The sequence below is a fragment of the Portunus trituberculatus genome, chromosome 33, assembly GCF_017591435.1.
Source record: "Portunus trituberculatus isolate SZX2019 chromosome 33, ASM1759143v1, whole genome shotgun sequence".
In the NCBI taxonomy this organism is placed as follows: Eukaryota; Metazoa; Arthropoda; class Malacostraca; order Decapoda; family Portunidae; genus Portunus; species Portunus trituberculatus.
In genome coordinates, this window is record NC_059287.1 from 12,078,876 (window position 1) to 12,102,618 (window position 23,743).

The following is a 23,743-nucleotide window of genomic DNA, read 5'->3' on the forward strand; positions in this document are numbered from 1 at the left end:
ATGATTGGCATGGAAAAAATGGATAGGGAAGATCTGTGTATGTGGAATGGAAGAATGTCGAGAGGGCATGGGAAAAAACTAAAAATGGCCACTTATAGGAGAGATGTGAAAAAATATAGCTTCCCTCATAGAAGGGTGGAAGCATGGAATAGTTTAGACGTGGAAGTGGTCAACGCAAGGAATATTCATGATTTTAAGAAAAAGCTGGACATTAATAGATATGGAGCGGGACAACACGAGCATAGCTCTTTTCCGTATGTTACAATTAGGTAAATACAATTAGGTAAATACACACACACACACACACACACACACACACACACACACACACACACACACACACACATCAGAATGGGGTGGAGAGTGGAGTTCCACAGGGATCAGTGTTGGCACCAGTAATGTTCGCGGTCTACATAAATGACATGGTGGATGGGGTGTCCAGTTATGTGAGCCTATTTGCAGGCGATGCAAAATTGTTAAGAAAAGTGAGATGTGACAAAGATTGCGAACTACTCCAGGAAGACTTGGACAGAATATGGAAATGGAGCTGTACATGGCAAATGGAGTTCAACACGACAAAATGCAAGAAAATAGAGTTTGGCAAGAGTGAAAGAAGAATCAGGAGTATGTACAAGATAGGAAATGAAGACATAAAACCAGTCATGAAGAAAAGACCTTGGGGTGACAATTACCAATGACCTATCGCCAGAGAGACATATAAACAAAATAATTGGAGAAGTATTGAACTTATTGAGGAACATAAGAGTGGCGTTCGTATATTTAGATGAAGAAATGATGAAGAAAATAATTACTGCAATGATAAGACCGAGGCTTGAATATGCAACAATACAGTGGGCTCGAACTTAAAGAAACACATAAGGAAACTAGAGAAAGTACAGAGGGCTGCAACAAAATGGTGCCTGACTTAAGAGATTTGACTTATGAAGACAGACTGAAAAGAATGCAACTTCCGACCCTGGAAAACAGAAGAAAGGGGAGACCTGATAGCAATATACAGAGTGATGATTGGCATGGAAAAAATGGATAGGGAAGATCTGTGTATGTGGAATGAAAGAATGTCGAGAGGGCATGGGAAAAACTAAAATGGCCACTTATAGGAGAGATGTGAAAAATATAGCTTCCCTCATAGAAGGGTGGAAGCATGGAATAGTTTAGACGTGGAAGTGGTCAACGCAAGGAATATTCATGATTTTAAGAAAAAGCTGGACATTAATAGATATGGAGACGGGACAACACGAGCATAGCTCTTTTCCCGTATGTTACAATTAGGTAAATACACATATATAAACAACAAATTTTCTAATCTCTCTCTCTCTCTCTCTCTTTCTCTCCGGAGAGAGAAGCATCCACTTTCCTCTTCGAAGGCGATATAGTGACTTAAAAATAGCAGCATAATACACAAAGACGACAAGTATGACAAGCTTGCACAAGTTTCCGCTCGGGCAGCACTACCACCCGTATATCATACAGGCGGGCTTTTATAACATCCGGCGCGAAGGGGTTAATGTTTAAAATATGCAAATTCAACAAAACATGCATCAAAAATTTAACAAACAGCTTCAATATATATAGATATGAAATTTTAAAGCTAAATCACTAACAAAAACATATGTAATCAGAGAATATGAGTTTTCTTGCACAGGTCTCAGACAATTGGATTACAAAGAGATTTACTGAGTAGTAATGGTGGCTGCAGTGTCAGTAGCAGTGTTATAATGTTGGTGTTTGTGTACACAGGCAGGGTTGTTCCTGGCAAGTGTGGGGGCTGCAGGGACAGCGGGCATCTCAAGACCTGTCACAGCCTGGATTGAGGTGCTCCAGCCCCTAAGGGAAGAGAGTGCCACACTGGAGGTGCCTGAAAAGGTTCTCTCTCCTCCTGGTAGGTAATGGTTTTGTAATCCCTCCTGTATTCACACTTTAACTACAGCAGAGTATAAGCATCTACAGCAAAGAGAACATACTAGTGAAGGTGATTATAAGGATCTAGTCCTCTACTTATTAGACTATCACATTTTGATATCCTGTCTTGTAATGTGAATGTGGATGTTCATATGTAAATGTTTTGCCTGTCATCCATCAAAATGTATACCTGGTAAACAGCTACATATATGATGTCAATGTATCTAGATATTCCACTGGGAAGATATATGGTAGTGGTTTCTGCAATAAAGCAATGTTTGCTACAATATTTTTGCATATACTACTTTAAATCTGCTTCACTAGTCTTGTGATGTAATCTATCTCATTACATGAACAATATACTCAAACATTAGTTAAAAATGGTTGCTCCACTTTACCCTTTGCTGTTTGTTGAGTGAACAATGCATTACTGCCCACCTTGTCACTGCCACAGGAGATGCCAACATCACCATCACCCTGAGTGATAGCAAGGAGCTGCCCACCAATGTGTCTGGTTGGGTGACCTGGGGAGACGGGGAGCAGGCAGAGGAGGTGGGCTTCCTGGACATCACTCCACCTGGTGCCCAAGGCTCTGTGTCACACGTCCTTACTCATGTCTACGAGGAGCCGGGCGATTACTTTGTAACTTGGTACATTGAGAATAAGGTGTCGAAGCTCAATTTGACCAAATTGGTGAGGACAAAACTAATATATTCAATAATAACTATTAGATAGACTATTGGAGTATTTCCTTACTTAACAATAACACTGTCAACTTTTGTCTGTAATCAGTTGTAATACTAGTCATTAAAGTAAGCTAACTTATTTCTACCACAGAACTACCTCAGTTGTGCCTGCCATGAAAGTTTTACTGTTCCATTTCTTCTACTTGTGTATTTATTAATCTATGTAAAATCCATTCTATAACTATTCACATAAGTGGCAAATGCAGGAACTCCCTGCTTGATCCTGTACTTCCTGCTTTCTGTGATTTGAATTATTCAAACAGCAAGATCTCAAGACACTTCTACAAATTACAGTAACCTTTTTGGCCCTTCTTTAGAGACTGGCACCTAACTAGGGCTTTTTAACATAAATTTGGTTGCCCTTTGTTAGTACCTCTATTGCATAAAAAGAAAGACCTTGATAAATAAAAAAAAAAGTTATGCTGAATAAAAGATATGGTGAAGTGTGATGAGTGGTGTGTGGGGTGGTGCAGGTTCCTGTGGTGCAGCAGCTGTGGCTCCAGGGAATGCAGATCAGTGTGGTGGGTGATGACCAGACTACAAAGAGGCCTGAGGGGTTCTTCTTTGTGGGCGATACCATCAGGCTGGCCCCGGAGAAGGTGTACGGCGAGGCAGACTCCTTCACCCTCTCCCTCATAGGGCAGCCGGACATGGTGCAGGAGTCACCCTCATTCATCATCAGCTTTAAGAGGGTGAGTGCATCAAGACAGTCACAGTATCTTATTCTTTGTCTCTCACTGTGTCAAGTATATACGAAGCACAATTTAAAAGTTTATTCTAAGTATTTGTTCAATTTTCCCTTCCATCTAACTTAACAAGTTAATCTGCAAAACCTCTTCTTTTTTCTATTTACACAGTTGATAATTTCATAAGTGAACTATAAGTATGGTCCAAAAAATTACATATCACTCTATTAATACTGACAAACTATAAATAATATCTGGAGTTACTACACGTACAATTTACAAACCACCACATTTTATTGTACAACCAACACACTGAACTCTTTCAGGAGAGTGACTACAAGTATGCTCTGATGGGGAGGGGTCTTGGGGGTACATCCAACACCCTGACTGGCTGGGTGAGAGTGCGGAACAAGCAGACACCTCCACACCTCCAGCTTTCCAGCCCAGCAACCAGAGTCGGGGAACGTTTTCCTCTCACCATCCACACCTCATCTTTCCTAGGGGCCTGTCTCTCCCTGGACCTTGGGGATGGGACACTGCTGGGGTGGAAAGCCAGTGCACAGTGTGAAGGGCAAGAGCAGACTAAGGTGGAGTGGCAGGCAGTTCCTTTATCAAACAGTGTCAAGTTGAAACACACATACACAGAGCCAGGGACATACAATCTTGTGGTCCGGCTCTTCTCTGCCATGGAAGAGGTGATGACGAAGGCTGTGGTGGAGGTGTTTGGTGCCCTCCCATGTAGCCTGCTCAATGTGTGGGTGCAGAAGAATGGATCAGTGGAGGCTCCTGTTCAGATGACGCGCGCCGACAAGCTGTGGGTGAGGAGCTTTGCTGAGGTGAACTGCAGCGTCTTGGACCTCAACATGAAAATCAGTAAGTGATGACTATCACTTGATCACATAGTATGATATTCTAGGAGATCTAATTCATCTATACTTTGTATACCTCTCGGCTAAAAAGATCATAATACTACTGCTTTCAAATTTCTATGATCTAAGATAAAGAACTGCAGGGAAGTTAAAACAAAATGTGAAATTAAGTATTTCAGATCAAATACATATATGAGCTTAAATGTTAAAGGCAACGACAGCAAAAAATAAAACAAAAATAAAAGAATGTACTACAAAAAGTAACAACTTCAAACTTGTAAATTCTCCTATAAATAGAAAGTGGAATTCATGGATAATATTTAACATCACAAACACCAAATACTTGGATATTCTTATAAATCTATGATACTGTTCTTATGGCACCTTAAATACATACATTAAATCTCTCTCTCTCTCTCTCTCTCTCTCTCTCTCTCTCTCTCTCTCTCTCACACCACATCATTTATTGCCTGCAGAGTGGAAAGTAGAGCGTGTGAATGACAGCGTGGAGGAGGAGCTGCCTGGCATTGACTTTTCCAAGAGTGTGTTGTTCCTGCCTGGCCGCACCCTGCCTTACGGCCTTTATCGTGCTATTGTGGCCTACAACATCTCCATGACCAGTGAGTAATGCCGCTCCTGTCTCTCTTTTCTTCCCCCAGGCTGCTCATCAACTACACCTCAGGAAAGATGAGTTAGGTAGCTATAAATATGAGTTCAAATGTTGCTGTTTAATAATCTGTGATGGGAGGTAATTACATGTCTATAATTTATCTGTATATAAATAGTTAAGCAGCTAAATATATGAACAAAATGCTGCTGTGTTAATAATACATGAAGCAGAGCAGTCACCACATATCTATAGCTAAATGTTTGTGAATATAAAATAAAGCTGTTCTTACATGATTTGTGAATGCAAATTTTGAATATATATATACTGTATATATAATAATCCTAAAACATCTACAACATAGATAAAGTGTATTAAATAATATATGTGTGAATGTGTGGCACCTTGTTTGGGCTACCTCATGTGAGACTGCCAATATGGTTTAAAGAAAGATAGCACTGTATGAAAATTTGAAAAATGAAATCTGCTTTATAAATGTTCTACTCAAGAGTTTCTCAGGAACATAATTCATAACTCATATCCCAATGGCAGATGTGAAGGGGCGGGCAGTGTGGGCTGTGCTGTATGGGGAGTCAGTGGTGGAGGTCGGGAAGAGCCAGCTGATGGTGGTGATCGTGAAGGGAGGCGCCCCAAGAATACGCCGAGGCACCCTCAACACCCTCATGCTCAACCCTGGCACTATCTCCTACGACCCAGACTATCCTGAGAGGCCAGTGAGTGTAGCAAACTGACCTGACCTAATTTTCACCAGTCATCAATGCCTACGTTGTTTCTATCTATGTTTATTCATCCATGCAACTCCACATAAAAGTGGACAGCTGAAACACACCAATCTGCATACTAGTTTGCATGGTCACAGTCCAAACATTCTCTCATCAATATCAGTCACAAGTATTCTCTCACTACTATGATCTCCGTCATTTCGGGAAGGTGAAGATAACATTTGTTTGTAAAATCTTAGGGCTAGTAAAAATTTTGCAGTGACTGTAAGACAAGTACAAAATTCATTGATAGGACGAAATAACTTTAAAGTCAGTTTTATGCAAGAATAAAGAAAAATTGCTCAATTCCTACATAAAGTCACTATTGAAAGACTTGACCTGAATTATAAAGTTATCTTAAAGTAAAAAAATTAAAAAACGAAATTTATTCTCCTTACATCACTTTAACAAACTGAGCACTCACCTCTTTCAGTTGATCAGCTATACCTGGTCCTGCCAGCTGGTGGGGGAGGAGCTCCCAGATGAAGGGATGATTTCAGATCCTCCAAAAAGCAGAGAGGCTTACGAGGGGAAGACGGACCAGGGGGGCTGCTGGGGGGAGGGTCCTGGCTGGCTGACCAATGCAGCACCTAACTTCACCTTACCTGTGGACCTTTTTAGAAATCCCTACAAAACCTACAGCCTGCAAGTTGTTGTGAGTTATGAACTAATGTATGAGTTTCACCGTCGTTTTTGCAAATTGGAAAAGAAATTAATCACACCCAGTTACAAATATCTGGTCATCTTTTCAAATTAATAACATTCAGTTACAGTTGTCAGTTTGAGTATCATTCCTAAGTAAAGCAATGGATATGTGATCTGCTGAAAAAAACTAATTACATGCAGCACAAATTATATACCAAAATCATACAATAGCCATGATGACCCTAATGATAACTTTACACATGGTTAACTAAACAACCAATTCAAAATATCACAACATTGAGGAGATGGGGGAAATAAATGGTTGATGAGAATGGTAGAAGTAAATGAGGTAGTCAGGGCATCTTATTATCCCTCATCCCTCAACAGACCCTTAAAATATAAGTACTGACACTTGTAAAGAGCTGGGGAGTGTGTGAGCAAGGAAAGGCATACCTTAAGACTATGTATAAAAATAGACAAGGAGACGGGTATGAGTTTGACATTTCATACAACTATAGATTAATACAAGGAAGTAAAATTAGTCACACAACCAGATAGTGACACAACTGTAACTTTCACTTGTAACGTCTCTCCTCATATACACTTCACCAGGCCAACAGCAGTGATGGACGCCAGAACAGTGCCAAGGTGGAGGTGGAGGTGGTGGAGGGAGACCCTCCCACCCTTGTGTCTGGCTGCAGCCCAGCCTGGTTCTGCCGACAGATCCAGGGGGCCCAACTGGTGAACCCTGCCAAGCTGATCCTCCACAGCACTTGTGAGGTCAAGGTAAGCACACACACCCATACTGAAACTTTGATAAAATGACAAGTACCCATAGAATAAAATCACAAACTAAGAATGTATAAAATTTGAGAAGTGATTTACAGACAAAGCTGAAATTATGGGTAAATTAAATATTATCATTCATATATCAATAATGTTTAAATATTATTCTGAATGAATCAAGACAGTTACTCTTTCAATTTTTTTATTTTTCCTTTTTGTTGCTCAAGGTCAATACTCATCATAGATTAACAGATACTAACAAACGAAACAGAATACTGGTCCACCTATAACAAAATTGCAAAATGAAAAAGCTAAGAACAAACTAATAACATCAATTACAGTTCTAATGAAAGGACAAACCATGTACAAAGGTTTATCTAATTAAATGAAACATCTTACCTTATATCACAACAATCATTGACTTAGCACTGTAAGATCCATCCTGAGCCTCATTGCCTCAATCCCTCCCCTGCAGCCCGGTGAGGAGAAGATTGGGGAGGACGGCTGTGGCCACACTCCACTTCTCTACTCCTGGCAGGTGTCTGGTGTGCCGCCATCAGGAGGGGAGCCAGTACCCTTGGATATCTCTGAGGTGTCTGCTGGTGGGTGAAAACAAGACTTAGCTATAGAAACTTGCTCAGAAACTCATTATTATTTATTATTACAGTTAACATATCTTTCTAGAATTCTTACCATTTCTAGTTTATTTTAGAATCATTATTACAGCTAACATATCATCACTCTATCTTTCTTACCATTTTTTTCTTATTTTGGTGAGTGATTTTCCTGATAAAATCCTAAAACATTATCAAAGGTGCATCTATCATAATCTCTCTCTCTCTCTCTCTCTCTCTCTCTCTCTCTCTCTCTCTCTAAAAGAGAATGTCTAAATAATATTAAACTTGGGTTTTTACTGTAGTTTATTATATCTATTTATTATTCTACTTACTCTGTTTTAGTTTATATTTTCATGGAGCCATGTGTGATAACTGTAGAAGACATTTATCTGAAACCACTATAATTCATGTGTTTATTGTAATTACAGACTGTTTATTGTAACTTGTGTAATAACCACTTTGGTGGACATTAAAAATCTGAATCTGAAGCTCGCTCGCTCGCTCTCTCTCTCTCTCTCTCTCTCTCTCTCTCTCTCTCTCTCTCTCTCTCTCTCTCTCTCTCTCTCATTAGGGGAAAATATGCAGAAACTGGCTCTCCTGGACGACTTCTGGAAAAAATTTGGCACAAGATTCCGAATGTTTGATGTTCAGGTGACAGCCCAGCGGACCGGGGAGACAGCACAGGGTCAGTGGTTGTGTTTGTGGGAATGAATGGGTGAATGTTTGCTGTAATATTCAGTCAACTGGATATTTATGGGATGTTCAGTTTTACTCATATGTGTTCTAACATGAATCTAGAAACCAAAGGATGATTCAGAATGTTTAACTCAAAATAAATAGAATAGAGGAAAAAAAAAATTCTCCTACTTCTCACTAAAAAAACTTCTACACATTTAAATCAACAACAAAAAGCTATCAGCACTGTCACTGGCAAACAATGAGAAAGCACTTGAAGAAATACAATATACTATAGGAAACCATTAAAATTTTCCTGCTTCTCACTAAAACATTCCTTTACGCACTCTATCAACAATGTAACAGACCTTTCACATGCAAACAATGACAAAATACTTAGAGAAATACCGATAATTCTCCCTAACTCATCAAAACACATTAAAGGAACTGCCATATGTAGGTCAGACATCTTTACACACACTATCAACAAAATAACACCCTTTTCGCTGGCAAACAATGAGAAAATAACTGAAGAAATACTGATAAATTCCTCTTAAAACCCTTCAGTGCTAACACATATTCATATTAATTCTATTTACTACAGGGTGCGGCATAAGTAACACCCTTTGTTTAAGTGAAAAATTAAAGCCTTTTTGATTATCCTTTATTTTTTCAAACATGAATATATTGCCACAGGTTAATAGATTAATATAATATATTAAAAAAATTCATTCTCAGCCAAAATTCTGTTTGTATATGCAAATACGTAATGATCTTGATTCACAGTACTTTCAAAGAATATTGGCCCTATTAATCCAATCCAAGAAATGGTGGCCCAAACTGTTACTCCTGGTAAATTAATATCCTTTTCCAAGTTGACGTGAGGATTATTATTGCTCCAATATACACAATTATGATATGTCCTTTTAACATAAAGATTGCTTCATCTGACCACCATATCTTGTCAAGGAAGGTTACATCTTCATTAACTTTGGTCATAAAGATTTCACAAAATTGCAATCGTCTATCTTGATCTCCATCATGCAAACTTTGAAGTACACATGGAATATAAGGTTTCATCTTTAGCTTCTTCAACATTCTGTGAACACTCCTATCACTAACTGCTAACTCTGCAGAAAGACACCTACTGGATTTTTGAGAGAATGCAGCAACAATTCTAGTAGTTCATTAGACTTTTCTAAGCTTGTTGCAACAACTGGCCTACCCGCTCTTTGAGCATCACTTACACTTCCTGTGGATCTAAATTTTCTAATCAAGCTTGTGATATTTTGGCTTTGCACCCTTGGGATGTTAAATTCAGCTGATAACAATCTTGTGGTTTCAGGACCATTTTTATTGTTTTGATAGTACAATTGAATTGCTTTTACTCTCTATTCCTTTGTTAATCTCATGATTAAATAAAATATCTGAAAAAATGATGATTTAGCAAATTAATTAAAGAAAATAATAAAGAAAATATACATTATAAGATATAAAATCAAAAAGGGCATTACTTATGCCACACCCTGTATATAGTGACTTCATACTTCAGAAACTTATGTGGTGATTAAAATAGTAAAGACTCTGGCCATTAATCTTCTGATCTCCATAAACCCTTCCTAATGTCAATAAAAATCATCTAACTATAACTAAAACTCATGGTAAAAAAAAAAGTGTCCCAGTACTGAAGGGGTTAATTCATCAAAACACATTACAAGAACTGCCACATTAAGGTCTGACATTTTGCACCTTACCTTATTTTCTTAGACTTAAAACTTTCCCCAGGCCTGGCACTTCAACGCATCCAGATCAATGAGGCACCAATAGGAGGGGAGTGCCACGCTAGCATTGGTGAAGAGGAGAAGCCGGAGGGGGAGTTGGTGAAGAGGAGCCAAGAAGTCCCCTTGCTGGCTATCACTGCACTGGTTCAAACTGTGATCTGTAACTGTACTGGCTGGAAGGACCCTGAGGGATTTGAAGTATCTAAATATGCCTTCTTTGGTGAGCTATTTAAGGTGTTTAATAGTAAGGGTTGTGGAGTTTTGATGTTCTGTTTTTATGGTGACAGTGAAGGATTTGAAGAGGCTGAATGCTCCTTCTTTGTTGTGTGGTTTGACGTGTTTTGTTTTCATTAAAGCTTTTCAGTGTATCAATATTTAGTTTTTATGGTAATAGTGATGGACTTGAAAGGATAAAACATTCCTATACTAAATATTTTGGTATATTTTCCTCATTGAATCATTCAATATTTGGATTTGAAATTTTATGGTTAATTCAGTGGTAAACATATTGTTGCTCTTTCAGTGACCAAATTTTGACACCTCCATTTTTTTAATCTTCTTAGCTAGAGCTCTTTTTGAATGGAAAAAGGCAACAAACAATGTCTCAATTAATCTGTTTTGATAATCTTTATGAGATTGTGAATTTTCCATATCTCTGGGGATAATTCCTTTACTCTTAGTGTTTGAACTTTGGTATATTATGAAATGTTTTATAATCAATTGTCAAAATTTTCTTCCTTAGAGAACAAATAAATCCTAAATCTTTCATCTACTACACTTTGTTATTCTTAGATTCATATTCTTTATTCTTTTTAAATGATGTAAGGAAAATGCATTAGCCAACACTTCAGATTATGGCACTTTCAGCAACTGCAAACTCCACTTGTCATGCTACCATAGTACATGACTCACCAATGCAAACACAACTTATCCAGCTGCACACATTCCTATTGCTCAATTTCACTCTCCCTCTGCAGTGTTGGATGACCTGGGTACCAAGATGATCCTCGCCTTTGGGTCACAGAGTGTGGGCCGTGTGGTGTTGCCCTATGCCAACCTCACACTGTGGGCCGGTGTCAGCGACCCAATGGGCGCTGAGACTCTCTTCCACATGGCCAACATTAAGCCACTTCTCCCCACCAGAGATGCTTTTGATGAGTACAAGGCAAGGTAAGTCTACCATCCTGTACAAGGCAGAGTGTCATTCTGTACAAAGCAAAGTAAGTCTGTTACTTTACATATCACAATTCACCCATATGATAATCTACATCTTCACACATTTAAGTCTGCATTATGAAACATTCCTACATTGCTATCTACCTACATTCCAGTAATTATAGTTGAAGTTATGATTTTTTAAAAGTGTTTGTATGATTCTAGCAATAGATTAAAAGTTTCTTATATCATCAAGAGGAGAAATACTCTTAAGAACCCAGCTTATCATCTCTGGGGTCTTTGAAAATAGTCACGATGAGAGAACAATGCTTTTGAATCCAGACTTAACCTCATGAACAACCAAGGCTACAGACTCAAGTGTCCACCTCTGTCAAGCAGGAATGAGCTGACCAAGGCCCTCAGTGTGGTGGACCAGACCCGGGTAGATATGTTGCTGCGGGCCGAGAACTCCCTCATGGGCATCTCCCTCCCACTGCACGCCTATGAGGATGGTGAGGATGTGCTGGCTCCCAGGAAGTAATGAACACACTTACCTAACTTCACCTACATAACCTGTGCCATCTTAGTCACTTTACAAACTATTTAGCTCTTTATGTGGCAGATGTCAGGAAGTAATTTACACATTAACTTAACCTAACCTTACCTGAGGTATCTTAGTTTCTTCATAAACTATTTATCCCTTTCACTACTCTGACACATCTTTCTTTAATCACTGACCACTCAGACATATTTTTTTCTTTTACAGTCCATTCCAAACATTTTACTGGCTAGAAATTGCAAAATTTATTCTTTTTTTTTATTGACTTGAGGATGCTCATAGACTCCACACATTGCTTCCATTGATGTGAATTGTTACTTATCATATTGAAAGGATTAAGGAATGAAAGCAGTCTTATATGCTTCTCCCTGTACTCCTGCCTTTACTGCTTCTATTCAATACCCTTAATGTCAGATAAATATAAAGCTTACACATGGATGATGAGTGATGCATATCTAAGGATGATAAGTTTATATGCTTCTTAGTGACTATCATTATCTGCCATGAATAAACTGAAAATCAATATTCACATGATAAATGGACTGACTACATGAACTCCTTTTCTGGTGCAAAATTTACAGTATTCATTAATATCAGTAATAGTAACTTAAACTTGTCTTGTCCATCAGCAGCACCTGGGGGCGAGCAGGACACTGGAGAGGAAGATGAGGGGGAGGATGTGGCAGCTGACAAGAATACAAAGATGTTGGGATCTGTGGACAAGTTTTCAACAACTTCTATGGATGAAGTTATTCAGGTACAGCATCTGCATTTAACAAATACACATGAGTAAGCACAATCTAGTTAATCCTTTGGGCTCTTCTTTAGCGGTAAGCAACTCAATAATCTTTCTCAAATATATAAATTTTGCCATTCATTGGTGTTAAAAGAAGAGTACATACATCACTATATATAAAATAAGCTACCTACCTATTTATATACTATAAAGATAATCTTAAAGACAAGTAGCCAAAACAACGCGTCAAGATTTACAAAGAAATGGATTATTCTTCTTTCTACAACTTGTCTTTTCTTATTTGGAAACATATACAGATACACAGTGAAGAGTAGTGGAAGATGGTGGTAGTGTGATGTGATATAGTGTGCATCATAACCACAGCCTCTTTACCTGAATACTTTGTTCTCTCTCAGGTGAATAATATTCTGGGTTCCATTTCTTACCCACTGCCTGATGATAAACAAGGACCAGCTGTTGATGTGCTTGTGGCCCTCTCTGGCCAGGCAGACAAGGAGGCTCCTCTGTCCCAACAGCAGGACTTTGTGGCCTGCACTCTGGCCACCACAGTCACTCTGATGAAAGTGAGTGGACTAGACATTAGGCTCAGAAGATAAGTGAACCATTCCCTTTTGCTGTTTCAATATGCAAGTAACACATCAGTACTAGTAGCTGAAAGACTGCTGTAAATTCATTAACTAGTAGCGTTCTTCAAAGAATGCATTGTTTTGGATGTCAGTTTTCAGTCAATATACCACAGACTTAATTTAACTATTTCAATTTACTTTCATGGATACAAAATTACAATAAAAAAATATGGTAAAGACTTCTCTTAAATCTCTATTCCTAACTCAACATCAGGGAGTTAACAAGATGGCAGAAAAGTCTAATGCAACAAAAAGCAAGCCTCCTGACGCACAGGTTAGCAGTGCACTGAGGAGGGTGAAGAGAATGGCTGTCAATGATTCCTTCTATGATGAGGAGATAGAGGAGGAGGTTGAGTCATACCAGCCTTCACCTGAAGACCTCGAGGCCAATGAAAAGGTTAGTCCATTAATCTTTCTTTGAATTTTAAGAATTATTCTTGAGAAAGGGAAAAACAGGACTCCTGGATAAAAAAATATTTTGAGACAAAAAGTAAAGCAAATAATACATCATACAATTCATACAGATAAGCACTCAATTTTTCTGATAAGATACCTAAAACTAACAAATCAAAGACACACATTAGCTGATCTACATACCATAAAGAAATCAAGCTTATTATGACCACAATCACCACATATGTTTCCCAGCAGTGCTCTTTTAAGGCAGCCAGCTGCTGCCTTGTTCCCCATTACATACATATAGTATCAGACTTTCAAGTGAGTGACAAGTATCTTTTCTCAACAGGTAACAAATCACTTACTGCCATATCAGACCTTATCATGACACATGGTGTGTGACTATCAACTCAACAATTGATATTTTTTGTTAACAGGTGACAAAGATGCTGGGTGTGGTGGGGGCATCACAGGGGGCTCTCATACAGGCAGCAGTGGTGGGTGAGGAGCCAGCAAGAATTGATGCTGGAGAGAATGTTAACATGGCTGTTGGTAAGAATGTAACACAAATATCATCAATCATTGGTATTAAAATGTCCTAATCAACATCATATCTTAAGTTTCACAATGTATAAGAGGTAACAAATTCATGTTCTACCTTTTATTGAGACTTACAATAAATCATAGCGCTAGAAACACTGAAATCTTAACAAAAATCTGAAATTTTTCTTTTAAAAACGTAGCAGTTCTTAGCTAGCCAGCGTAATGCTTTAAAAAACAATTGTAAAGAAAGATCTAAGAATGGTTAATAATTAGGGAAGATTATTATATTAATACAACATGACAAATACTTAACAAGTCGCTGCCGTGGTGCAGTGGAACCATGCGTGCTTTGGGATCTGAGGGGTCTCCAAGCGCATGGGTTCGAATCCTGTCCACGGTCCGACTGTAGATTGGGCTTCTTCACTCGGGGCAACGGTTTCCTAGCGGGTGGGCTTTGAGATAGGAGGTACCACAAAAAGTACCCCCTTTAGCCCATAAATTTTATACATGGGATAAAAAAAAAAAAAAAAAAAAAAAAAAAAAAAAGTCTGGGCCAGTGATTCTAAAAGTGTGTGCCATGACCATCACCAAAGTGTGTTGTCTATTTTCCTATGTAGGAATGTGTTGCATAAATTTGTGCTTTATGGAAACCCTGAACTACACTGACTGCATGCAGGGTTTTAACACCATCAGACTCCAAAATGTACCTTTAAAGCACCAATAAGCAAGATTATTTGAGCACAACTAGTCTCAGAGAAAGTACAAAAGATAAACAGCATAATAAAATCAATCAACCTATCTCTCTCTCTCTCTCTCTAGGTTTCTTTGATGCAAATGAGCTGAAAGGACGGTCTGTGGAGGTGGGAGGTGCTCTGTATGTGTTCCCAAGCTACTGTGCTGTGCTGGGTGAGCCTGATGACTGCCTCACCAACAGGACAGTCACCATAGGAGTGCAGGTGAGCATTACAGCACAGGGGAGAACACTAATGCTGTAGCACAGGGGTTTTCAACCTTTTTAATCTTATGTACCCCTTGAAGTCTTTCAGTATTGGTCACATACCCCTTAGCCACAATGCAGCATCAGGAAGGATAAAAATAAATGCATAGTTTATTGACTTAGTATATTAAGTTTAAATTGTGTTATATATGTGGAGTAGACAAAATTTTCAATTAATATGAGTATGTCACTATGAGGTAGTGTCAATAAGAACTCGTACTTCACAGGAAAACACAATGTGACTAGCCTGCAATACATTTACCAAAATTAAACTATATCAGACAGTTTTCGATCATTGTGACAGTGAACTAGTGCTGCTTGCAGCTAGTTGCAGTTTGTGACTAGTAAGAGGTAACAAGGTAAGTCACTGTGTGTGTGAATAACATATAAAAATGATATATCAGAATTAGATGTTATAGGTTTGCAAGATTGTAAGGCAACTGTTATTCAAGAGAGCTTTCTCTAAAGTGACATAACTCCAAGAGTTTCCATATCAACTTTGTTAATGTGTCCTGGTTCTAGTGGAGGACACATCTATCCTAGCACCTTTAGGCCACTTTGAATACTATAAACAGGTTTGCAGTAATTCAGAGCTGAAGCATTTTGAGAAACCTGACACGTATCCCCAAGATTCCTTTCACGTACCAACACGGGTATGCGTACCCCAGGCTGACAGTCCCTGCTGTAGCAGGTCATGGCCTTTAGAGGAAGATTTTTTTTTCTTTATTTTTTTTACTTTTATTTTTCACTTTTACTTCTTACTTTTACTTTATTCGTTTCTTTTATGTAACGTATCACTTATTCCATATTGCGGAACAACTAACAAATGATGATCATATAAAACTAGAAATAATTAATCAAATACATGGACACATGTCTACACACTACGATCTTACTTCACATAAAAAACTTGATCAGAGACGGAAAAAACACTAATATTTTGCAAGATTAGTAACAGAACTCACTTCCTATGAAACCCGCCAGATGACCAAGTGGAAGGGAGCAGTGCATGGCTATGGCGGGGGACGGGAGCAGCTGAGCAACAACTCGGCCACTGTGCAGCTCTCCCTGGTGGATGCTGACTCCAACCCAATCCCTGTCAACAACTCCCTAGAGGACTTCATCATGTACATCCCCCGCTCCGAGGAGGCATCTGTTGAGCCAACACTTGTAGGTAAGGACACTGTTAATTAGTTAGTGTGTTGGTAAAGTTACGGAAATGCAAAGTACATGTACCTGATATCAGAGTAAGTTTGTTAATTTTTCAGATGTTTTTTAATTTTTCAGATACCATAATAAGTCTTCATTTTACAGGAATTATAAGTTTTAATTTTCCCTAATGAGTTTGCTAATTTTCCAAATATCATAAGTTTGTTCATTTCAAGTCTACACACATTTTCTTAATTGTCTCTTCATCTATTCTAAATCCTTATACACTTTGTCTGTTCTCTTTATCCATTTCATATATCCCCATACTTCCTTACTGCCTTCCTATATTCTTCATACAACACAAACCTTGCATGCATATACCAGCTATTCATGCCCTTTCAATCAAGTACCAACTATTGTATCAAGAGCTGTAACTTTTTACTGTCACAGTGCTGCTTGGTTTTACAGTACTACTTCAAAGACTCTAAATTCTACATAGTTACACAACATAATCTCATCCCCAGAGCCACAAGTGTCCTCCAGAATGGCCCTGAGTCTCCACAACCTGCACGTACCTGCCCCCAGAGTGGCCGTGACGGTGCTGGTACGGCCTCAGAATGAGACAGAGGGCGAGGACTGGGTGCTGGCCTGGTCCTCTTCCATGATGAATGACTCCTTTGAGTATGCCGACAACCTGGTTTATCTCAACAACCTCACCTACCACTCACGTAAACAATTTTTTTTTCATATAAGAGGGAAAATCTGTGCAAAGACAACAAAAATTATTAAGCAAAAAGACCCACTTATATGCCAATCCCTGAGCAGGTCTGAGGGAGTTAGACAAAAAGAATTGGATAAATATCTTGAAGCCTCCCTCTTAAATTAATTCAGGGCATAGGAAGATGGAAATACAGACGTAAGCAGAGAGTTCTAGAGTTAACAAAATAAAGGGATGAATGAGAGTACTAACTTGATCTTATATGGTGTCCATGTATATTCAAGATTCTTCCTCCATGGAAACGTCACCTCAAATTATTTCTGCCAATGATAAACTCTGATGATTTACCAGTGTAATTTATTGAATATAGAACTATTTCACTAGTAGTGTGTTCATGGTAGAAACTAATCAGGAAGGAACTTATATATGTTAAATAAAGGTTATGGAGATAGCTGTACTGTATAACCTGAGATGCTGAATCTGTGAAGAACTATACACTTAAGTCTTAACAATTCTGTAATGCAACTTCTTTAATCTTTAGCAGGATCTTTCATTTCTTTGTTATATAATAAATATGAGCATGTAACTCATAAAATACTGGTAAAGTCTGCATGAACAGCCAAGTGAATTCAAACAAATGCTGGCCTCAAGTTACAACATTTAAGTGATGCCTGATGTTCCTCTCCCCAGACACCGGCTTCTATGAATTGTTCCTCGACTCAGACGTCATTGGGGACATTACTGGAACCTACACTTTCGGAATTGGACGCTACAATCGCACACTTGCAGTAGTGAGTCACCTTTTGATTTCATTCTTTATCCATGCCTTCATTCATATTTCTTGCTGTCTGGCTGCCTGGATAAAAGTATCATATGGGCCCCATTATATTTCAATATATAAATCTTCTCAATGGCTTCAACAAAATGTGCTGAGAGATGTTATTTCCTTACAGCCCCAAGAACACCCCTGCTTTGAGGACCCACCCCCAGACACCTACCTCCTTAGCTATCATACAAACTTCAGCTCACCATACTACTTCAGCACCTTTGTCTCCTCCTGCCTCTTCTTTGACAATGAGAGACTGACCTGGAGCAGTGACGGATGCACGGTAGGTGGAAAATGCTTGTTAATCACTACACATGCAAAACAGATGTACAAAATTAATACATATACCACCTGTATGTATTTCTTCTATGCATTCAAGAAACAAGATTGAAATAGATTAGCATTGGTTAATAGTGGGACAGTCTATTTTCTATATTTTTTTCAGTTATGGTAGCTCATATTTCACCTAAACACTAAGGAAAAGGCCTGTGAACTCCCTCTATCCCACAGGTCAAGGCTGCCAACACTTCCATCACTGTCTGTGCTTGCAACCACCTCACCTCCTTTGGCTCGGGTTTCTTCGTCACACCAAACACCATCGACTTCTCTTATGTGTTTGCCAATGCTGGATTTGTGGACAACCTGACTATTTACCTAACTCTCATCATCACCCTTGGCCTCTACTTCATTGGACTTGTGTATGCCAGGATAATGGTGAGTGGATTATATTTCCTAGATGATTAATAAGCTCACTTCAATGTCAGTAACTGTGTCAGCTGTACTACGACAGTAAAGGTTTAAATATTGTTACTTTAAACATTCATTGCTAACTTCTATATCATGAGCAAGTTATATAGGATAAGAGTATCAACTGACTGAATCTCTCTCTCTCTCTCTCTCTCTCTCTCTCTCTCTCTCTCTCTCTCTCTCTCTCTAAAAATTGTCCACCTTTTATCCTTACTGCCTTCCTTCCTTTCTTCCCTTCCCTTCCCTCCCTTTCATTTTTCTCTCCCTTCTTACCATCCTTCTTTCTAACAAATCTTCCTTCATTCTTTCCTATGTTCCTTCATTTCACCCTTCTTCTTCCACTACATATCTCTCTCTCTCTCTCTCTCTCTCTCTCTCTCTCTCTCTCTCTCTAATATCCTAATCTCCTCTGTAGGACAAGAAGGACATGGAGAAGATTGGAGCCACACCTCTGACTGACAACAACCCCAATGATCACTACCTTTACGTCCTCATTGTCCACACAGGCCAAGTACCAAACTCTGGCACCAAATCAAAGGTTGGCAACACTTCACTTGAGAATCATGGAGAGCAATGCAGTAAAAATTTTGGTTGATAAAATGAAGGCTAGCGATAATGGACAGTCAAAGCCAAGAATTAAACTGCTGCACTCATTTCTGTGTTCCTTCAACCAATAGCAGTTGTATATCATGCCTTTCTTACTCTTGTTTTGTCTGGTATTTTTCTAAATATCAAAATGTATTGTATTGCAATAAAATCCAAACCATCTAGTCAGGACCTTCATGTATGTTGCAGTTTGAAATCCCCTAAATCTTTTTGAAAGAAAGCTTTCAATTTTCTGGTTTTGTAAGTCTGTCAACATAGCCAATGCTTAAACACATGGAATAATGGAAGTGTGTTTAGTAAATCAATTAACTGTTGATTACAACTTTGCCATGCTAATAATGCTGCATGAGAACAAGAACAAATCAGTAGTGCAATAGTAAAAATCACATACAAGCACAAAAGTAATAAAGCAAGTGTCTTTGTTGCACTACGCAGGTTCAGTTCCTGATGGTGGGTGACTGGGACGAGACAGACGTCAGGACCCTCAATGATGAGAAACGTCCATTACTGAAGCGAGGTGGCACAGACCACTTTGTCATGGCAACAGAGAAGTGAGTCCTGTGGTAAATCCTATCATAATGCATATCCTGAAATCAGTAAGCTATGGTTATTTATACAACCGCCCTTCATTCAAATAAAATAAAAAAATATATATCAGTAAGCTTAACTCATTAGGCTTTCCATTTCCATATGCAAGACCCCTCGGCCCACTGCAGTACCTCCGCATCTGGCACGACAACAGCGGCAAGGGGAAGGAAGCCTCATGGTTCTTCTCCTACATGGTGGTGCGTGACGTCCAGAATGGCGAGGAGTTCCAGTTCATCAACAATGAGTGGCTGGCGGTGGAGGAAGGTGACGGACAGGTGAGCTGGGGAGGCAACAGTTGGGGTAGTTTTAGTTTCCTGAGGCCCAACTGCACTCATGGAGATAGAGATGACAGTTGCTGGAGGGCTAGACTGAGAATAGGGGGGAGTTGCATTGTAGGAAGAAGTCAGCACTCTCTCTGACCTGCACAGGGACTGGTAACTCAATGGGCCTTTTTTTCTTAGCTCTTACTGTTATCTTTGGCCAGTTTTCCCTTGCATAATAAATAAAAAAAAAATAAGAAGAATAAATAAATAAATAAATAAATAAATAAATAAATAAATAAATAAATAAATAAATAAACAAACAAATAAATAAAGGATGACCTGAAACCCTTGTGGAAATAGCCAGCGTGCAATTTTGTCCATGAGAATAATGAATAACACAGGACCGAGGACGCCACCCTGAGGAATACCCAGCAGCTCAACAAGTGTCGAGATACAGCCCGAAACACTGACCGAACTACCAACCATGAAATACAGCTCACCTGCTCCTGAAATAACATTCAATCGTGTTGCAAAGGTCTTTTCCTGGGAGTACCACCGAACACCGCCGCCTACCTTGGATTCACAGCACGGGACATGTAAGACCCTTGGTTCACAGGAAGATGGCCACAACTCACCGTTGTCTTCCAAGCACCACAATTTCTTCCACCTACCCTCCAGAGCTGACGAGAGACAAAAACTTACCTTATCCAGTGGCCTTCCTTTCCTCATAAAGCTGACGTGGTAAAAGTTCTTCAGGCTACACCATTCTGCAGTGTTCTTGGCGGGGACATCACTTTCATGCAGCACGCGTGTTGACACGAGGCCGGCAGGTGTCTCATTGTTCGAATATATAGACGCATACCTAATAAAAAGGAACATAAATATATAGACGTGGCTAGATGTCCTGATATACGCAAAATATAATTTTTCAGGATATCGGTAATATGAGCTAGCCATAATATTAAATTCATTCGATTAGGGTTTTGTTATTTTGAATTGTCATCTCAGAATGCAAACCTTCGGACACAGCCTTTCTTTCCGCACCTTACTTTTACCGCCAGATTTTGCTATTTTCGATGAAGAAATACTTTCGGCTTTAATCGGTTAGCTTTCACACGTAACGAATAGATATTTTAACAATTAATATATTGCCACTATATTACGTTTTGTAGCTTTTGTGCGTGTATTCACCACGGTCGTCTACTGGTCACTCAGCCAGCCTTCCCCATTACAATGCGAGCTCAGAGCTCATAGACCAATCTTTGCGTAGGACTGAGAGCACACCACACTCAACGCACCGAGAAAGCAAGGCCATAATCCCTCGAGTTACATCCCGTCCTATTTACGGCTAGGTACCTGGGCTAGGTGAACAGGGGCTACACATTAAGTGGCTCGTCCATTTGCCTCGCCGCGCCTGGGACTCGAACCCAGGCCCTCTCGGCTGTGAGCCGTGTGTTAACCACTACACTTCGCGGTATGTGTGTGTGTGTGTGTGTGTGTACTCGGATGGGTAGGTGAGTGGGTGTTCATGTGTCTGTGTGTGCGTGTGTCGTTTTCCAAGCAATTCTTATTTTTGTCGTCGATACCAACAACGGGCCATGATCACTCTTCAGCGTGGTAAATGCAGTAGCAATGCCCAACAAAACTAGCAATTAAAAACTAGAAATAAACCAACCTGACTTACCTTAATTAACAAAATACCATACACAAGGCAACCAACTTCACCTACCACACACGTGCACAGGTGGACCGCTTGGTGGCCGTGGCGGGGGAGCACCAGCTGAAGGACTACTCCCACGTGTTTGGCAAGACGGTGCAGAAGAACTTTGCCGACGACCACCTCTGGTTCAGCATCTTCCTTCGGTCACCTCGGTCTCGCTTCACACGGATCCAGCGGCTGTCTGCCTGCATGTCTCTACTCTACCTCTCCATGCTGGCCAACGCTATGTTCTATGAGAAGGTGGAGAAAATAAACTGTATGATATCTAAAGGGGTCAGCTAGCACACGGGTTAATTATTCCTTTCTTACAATGAACCACATACAGACAATGTAATCACCCTTCTATTCATAAAAGTAAATATCCTGTATTGCCATTCTTTTAAACTTCCCTTCATTAGTCTGCAGCTAGTGGCGCCATATGACCTCACTGTAGTGGTACTTTAAATGAGTCTATCACTAAATCAACCACCCTCCTGTTGATCTAGATGCCGGACGAGCCAGGCAGCGGTGGTCTGCGTCTTGGTCCTGTCAGCGTGTCCCCTCAAGCCCTCGGTATTGGCTTCATCAGTAACCTCGTCGTGTTTCCTCCCTCCTTCTGCATCGTGTTCTTCTTCAGGAAGTCCCGACCGAGAAAACCAAAGGAATCCAGACTGAAGGAAGCACTCAGGAAGCAAAGCGCGTCGCATACAGGCTAGTGGGCGACGCGTAACCACTCACACATACACACACACACACTCTCTCTCTCTCTCTCTCTCTCTCTCTCTCTCTCTCAAACACCTCACCACCACTACATTTAAATAGCTTCTAGTTGATTTTTATGTTTTTTTCTATGACTCTGAGGACATATTATCATGATTTCTACATAATTAATGAAAAAAAAGCACTTCAGAATCAAGCTTATTACCTTTGTGGCCTTTGAAGAGAGAGAGAGAGAGAGAGAGAGAGAGAGAGAGAGAGAGAGAGAGAGAGAGAAAGGCGATAAAGTGTTTCAGAATACGAATCTCTCTCTCTCTCTCTCTCTCTCTCTGCAACATTCCTATTCCTTCAGGGCAGTTCCAGAGCAGTGAGAGGAGGCGCACCAATAAGCTCACAGCACCCACGGCTCCCCGAGTGGCTCCCTTCAGACACCCGAGGAGCGGCGCCGGGAGGAAGGGATGGGATGCAGTCAGCGGCGGGTCGAAAATGGGACAGGTAAAATAATAAATAATAAGGGTTGACGTGTAGGTTATTTGTAATATTGGCTGTTTTGTTTTTAGTTTTGTTTTCGTGTTTTTTAATGTTTTGAGTTGATGGTTGTGGGTATATTGGGTTTTTCTACTCATTACTTGATTATTTTCGAAGTGTTTCTTTTCCTTGTTTTTGTTCTTGCTGTAATTAAGTGTTTTAGCATCTGAAGTTTTCTTTAACTTTAATTCCACCTATTGTGATCAAACAAACAATAAGTAAATTAGATAAATAAATAGATAAATTAAATAAAGACGTCACTGAACCGTATTCTAGAACACATCTGCTCTGCACCTCGACTACTTTTAAAAGGCTCTAGTCGAAGTTACACTGTCTCTTAAGGTTTTTTTTACGGATCTACTGTCACATGAACAACCTATCTACTTTATCACCGGGAAAAAACACTATTGGGAAGCCGTCTAATCAGATCTATAGCATTTGAAAATAGTCGTGGTGAGAGAAAGTCTTAAAACGGGCAATTATCATAAAGAGTGAATCAGTGAAGCGGTCCATCACTTCAGAAACGACGGAAGAAGTTGTCGCTGCCGTGGTGGTGTGTGCTGGTGGCCTGGACCCTGTGTGTCATCAGCATCTCCGTGGCTGTCTTCTTCCTCTGGGCTTACGGCGTGCAGTTCGGCAACGACAAGGCGACCAAGTGGCTGACAGCGCTCCTCTCCTCAATCTTCTCCTCCATCCTCTTCACCCAGCCCATCAAGGTACACACGCTCATTTCTTGAGGTATAAAGTTACATCCA

General features: G+C 39.8%; 1 protein-coding gene across 1 annotated transcript in view; it reads left to right on the plus strand.

The window, feature by feature from the left end:
• Nucleotides 1-23,743, plus strand: part of LOC123512312 — a 55,341-nt gene that overhangs the window by 22,096 nt on the left and 9,502 nt on the right. Inside the window, 30 exon segments of the mRNA XM_045268649.1 lie at nucleotides 1,759-1,900; nucleotides 2,375-2,613; nucleotides 3,140-3,358; nucleotides 3,679-4,225; nucleotides 4,698-4,841; nucleotides 5,381-5,562; nucleotides 6,044-6,265; nucleotides 6,868-7,041; nucleotides 7,517-7,643; nucleotides 8,230-8,343; nucleotides 10,119-10,334; nucleotides 11,092-11,284; nucleotides 11,669-11,781; nucleotides 12,458-12,585; nucleotides 12,981-13,148; nucleotides 13,426-13,608; nucleotides 14,045-14,159; nucleotides 14,970-15,106; nucleotides 16,132-16,321; nucleotides 16,821-17,024; nucleotides 17,705-17,805; nucleotides 17,968-18,123; nucleotides 18,351-18,554; nucleotides 19,003-19,125; nucleotides 19,629-19,744; nucleotides 19,891-20,056; nucleotides 21,789-22,004; nucleotides 22,250-22,454; nucleotides 22,813-22,955; nucleotides 23,510-23,704. Of these exon segments, the coding sequence (XP_045124584.1) occupies nucleotides 1,759-1,900; nucleotides 2,375-2,613; nucleotides 3,140-3,358; nucleotides 3,679-4,225; nucleotides 4,698-4,841; nucleotides 5,381-5,562; nucleotides 6,044-6,265; nucleotides 6,868-7,041; nucleotides 7,517-7,643; nucleotides 8,230-8,343; nucleotides 10,119-10,334; nucleotides 11,092-11,284; nucleotides 11,669-11,781; nucleotides 12,458-12,585; nucleotides 12,981-13,148; nucleotides 13,426-13,608; nucleotides 14,045-14,159; nucleotides 14,970-15,106; nucleotides 16,132-16,321; nucleotides 16,821-17,024; nucleotides 17,705-17,805; nucleotides 17,968-18,123; nucleotides 18,351-18,554; nucleotides 19,003-19,125; nucleotides 19,629-19,744; nucleotides 19,891-20,056; nucleotides 21,789-22,004; nucleotides 22,250-22,454; nucleotides 22,813-22,955; nucleotides 23,510-23,704 (5,382 nt within the window).